The following is a 4,077-nucleotide window of genomic DNA, read 5'->3' as shown; positions in this document are numbered from 1 at the left end:
TTGCTTCATCAGGCGTGATGAAGTTGTGTGTAGCACCAGTGTCGATCATAGCCATGACAGGTTTTTCATTGATAAAGGCTTTGACATACATCAAGCCTTTCTTTTCTGCAGTGCTTGCCTCTTTGGCCTTCATAGCATTTATGTGTTGGATAGATCCAACACACTCAATTACTTGAGTTTGGGCCTCTCGTTCCTCGGCGATAGATGCCAGAGTCCCTAGCTTGGGACAGTCCTTCATTTGGTGTGGTCCCTTGCACACGAAGCATCCTCCTTTGGGCACGAAAGCCTTCTTCTTTTCCTCGTACTCTTTCTTTGAAGAGTATTTTCCTTCCTTCTTGATTGAGAAACTCTTCCCCTTGTCTCCCCCACCTTTAGCAGAACTAGGATTGGAGGAAGACTTGGGTTTAGAGTCTCCCCTATGATACTCAGTGAGTGATTCGGCCACCACGATGGCCTCATCGACATCCTTAACATTCCTTCTTTGTAGTTCTTGCTTTGTCTAAGGTTGGAGTCTATCAATGAAGAAGAACAATGCATCCTCTGATGCTAAGTTGGGGATTTGAAGCGTGAGAGTAGTGAACTCCTTTACGTAGTCGCTAATCGTACTCTTGTGCTTCAACTCCCTCAACTTCTTCCTTGCTTCATAAACCACATTCTCAGGGAAGAATTGTCTTTTCAATTCCCTTTTGAAATCTTCCCATGTGGCTATGTTGCAAGTACCCTTTTCCATATCTACGCACTTTCTCCTCCACCACAAAGTAGCATTATCAGAAAGGTAGAGAGCTGCAGTGCGTACCTTTATTGCTTCTTCGACCACCCCTTGGCCTTCGAAGTACCTCTCCATTTGCCATAGGAAGTTCTCCACCTCGCGAGCGTCCCTTACGCCCTTGAACTCCTTTGACTTGGGGAGATCAATCTTTGTCATCTCCCTTATAATGGTTGGTCGAGATTTCGCCTCCTCGAACCAAACTCGAACTTCCTCAAATAGCTTTAAGGAATTCTCAAGCTTCTCTTCAATTTGGAGCATGCTTTCTTTGAAAGCATCTAGTTCTCCTAACACGTGAGCCTCGAGGGTCTCCTTGTCATGTTCTATCCTTTGGAACCGCTCATCCATAGAGGATAGAACATTCTCCAACACAGAAACTCTCTCTTCTAGGAAGTTAGAGTCCTTACCTCTAGACTCACTTGAAGAACGGATCTTCTTGCCTCCCCATTGAGAAGGAATAGCATCCCTTCTCCTTTGAGACTCAACATGCTCCATGGTGATATTAGAAGCCATTCTCACAAACCACTTGTGCTCCCTCCCGAACCTTGCTCGGATACCAAATTGTCACGGCCTTGGACACACTCCAACGCTACCGTGCCGGCACTCGGACTTACTCAACCTCTTGAGCTAAGACCAAGTCAGCCTAACCCTCAATACTTAGCAAGAAAGCTAAGAATACAAGAGAACACAAGAGAAAGGAAGCTTTGGTGGAAAGAACACTTTATTGCTCAAGTGTTGGTTACAAATGATTCACACACACCCAAACTCTAACTCTTACCCCTATTTATAGCCATCCACCTCCTCAATGGATGGTTAGGATTAAATCTAATCAACGGTCCAGATTAATCATCCAGAACCTTCTTTACAAATATCTATCCTACCACAACTCTCTAAATGTTTCTAGATTATTCCATACCACTCTTTATACTTCTATATACATCTACACTCTTCTAGAATATTCCATGATCTTCTAAAGTCTTCTAGAACCTTCTAGAGTATTCCAGAACCTTCTAGGACATTCTAGAACGTTCCGGAACCATCTAGAGTATTCTCAAACACTCCAGAAAACTATACAAACACTGTTAAATATAACCTTCTAAAAATTTACCGTGACAGGTGGGGTGGTTTTGGTGGTTTAGCTAATTAACTAAATTCGTTAAAGAGATATTTACTGGTCTTGTCTCTTTTCGATTAAATTGTTTATTTTGGAAAACCACAATTCTTTTAAATTACGTAAAGATTTTTAGAAGTTCGCTTTATGCTGAATCGTTCAATTAAAGTAACATTCAAACCAAGCAATTGAGCTGGGTATTATACTTTAGTTTTGCACTTTTGCTGTTTTGCATTTAATACAAACTAATATTTTTCCGCAATAATATTACGGAATAGTTTATTTACTTATGGAAAAGTCTAGGGCCAGCAGTTTTATTGAATTTTGACCAGCATGTAATCAGCAGAAGAAGGTGAGCCATTGGATGAAATCTCATACCAATCTCACACCATCAAATCATCATTAATAGCTAGTTGATGGCTAACAATCACAAAAATTGCTAGCCCCTAGCATTACTCTTTACTTATTTATTGTTAATGTTTAAAAGTAAAACATATTTCATCAACATTTAAAATAAAATAACACTTAGTGATGTAAAATGAAATGTTTTATAATATAATAATATATAAAGAAAATAAAGGGTTCATTAATTATCGTATACATTTCTAATCGTATAAAATTTTTTATATTATTAATACATTAAAATTAACTTTAAATTTATTTTTGTTATTTCTAAAATTTAAATCTTCTTAATTAAAAATAAATTACTTACTATCTTAACTAATTTTATATTTATTATTAATAAAGACAACTGTATATGAATATGAATGTTTCCTATTATTATTATTACTACACAATGTGATAAAACAATATGGGTTAATATAAATGAAACCTATTTAAAATGGAGTAAAAAGGAATAAAAAGAAACTCTAAACAGGAAAAGGAAAAAAAAAAAAGAGTGCCGTCCAAAAAATACCAACCTCTCAACCTACCTAATCTTCCATTGGTCATTGTCCCCTCCTCCCTTCGTCACACCATCTTATCACCATTATATACCTTTCTCACCTTCCTCACTTCTCTCCAATTCACAACACAACCTTCTCTCTCTCTCTCTACACAATGGGGTTCCCCGTAGGCTACACGGAAGTCCTCGTCCCAAACATCTTCCTCCGCCTCCTCACCTTCCTCGCCGCCCTCCGAAACCTCGTACTCTCCCTCTTCCGCCTCCTCGGCCTCTCTGAACTCCTCGACACTACCACCACCGACCCCTACCCTCTCTCTTGGACCCAGGCCCACCAGGCCCAATTCCGGCCCACCGCCACCACCACCACAACTACCATCCCTTCCCTCTCCGCTATCCTCATCCGCGAATTCCTCCCCGTCATGAAATTCAGCGACATAGCCGGCGCCGGAGATTTCATTCCGGCGACGATGGAGAACGGATGTGCGGTTTGCCTGAGCGAATTCTCCGGGGAAGACGAGATCAGGTGTATGGCGAACTGCAGACACGTGTTCCATCGCGGTTGCGTGGACCGTTGGATGGACCACGATCAAAGGACTTGCCCTCTCTGTAGGACTCCTTTCGTTCCCGATCACAAGGTGAACGAGTACAATCAACGCCTCTGGGAAGCTTCTGGAGTAGCGGAATTCTACGCAGATTAAGAATGTGATCTGCATAGAACTCCCCTACTCCCTTCACCGATCTAAATCGCCGACACTATAAACCAGTGTCGGCGTCTCAGATCGGATTAGTAGAGATCCGATAGCAATCTAAAAATAGAAACAAACTCCTTCCTACATCTCCACTCTCATTACTTTCCTCTTTTAAAAAAAAATGATTTATTCATTTTTTTTCTCTTATGATATTTACATATCTAGATTAGATTTTTTGGATGTAGGTAGAATTTGGTGGTTGGAGAAGCTAGTGAAATTTGTATATAGTTAAACAAAAATTGATGAAATAAAATGTAAGTGATACGAGAAATTGACAAGCTTTTGTATCAACTGTATACACTCTGCTTTTCAAGTTTTTGTTTGGATTCTGTTGTTAATTTACTATTTTGGGAGCTCCTACTAAATTAGCATACTTAGTTTAATTAACTTTAACATTGTGTAATTAATCTGCAGCCACATTTTGATTTCATTACTTTATAATACAAATTACAAACCGAGACGTGTTGTTCTGGGTAAGATGAGAATGGAAAAATGTGGGAATCGAATCTTATTAATTATTATAGCAAGTTGTTAATTAATTATGCTG

The 4,077-nt window shown here is 39.6% G+C and overlaps 1 protein-coding gene across 1 annotated transcript; it reads left to right on the top strand.

The window, feature by feature from the left end:
- The first annotated feature begins 2,886 nt into the window (after positions 1-2,886).
- LOC107485898 (brassinosteroid-responsive RING protein 1) lies at positions 2,887-3,843 on the top strand. The gene has a single exon (XM_016106430.3). The coding sequence runs from the start codon at positions 2,937-2,939 to the stop codon at positions 3,477-3,479; it is 543 nt and encodes a 180-aa protein (XP_015961916.1). The 5' UTR covers positions 2,887-2,936; the 3' UTR covers positions 3,480-3,843.
- The last annotated feature ends 234 nt before the right edge of the window (positions 3,844-4,077 follow it).

Source organism: Arachis duranensis, chromosome 4 (assembly GCF_000817695.3).
Source record: "Arachis duranensis cultivar V14167 chromosome 4, aradu.V14167.gnm2.J7QH, whole genome shotgun sequence".
NCBI classification, from domain to species: domain Eukaryota; kingdom Viridiplantae; phylum Streptophyta; class Magnoliopsida; order Fabales; family Fabaceae; genus Arachis; species Arachis duranensis.
The sequence above is the reverse complement of the archived record's forward strand: the minus strand, read 5'-3'. Positions and strand labels throughout refer to the sequence as shown.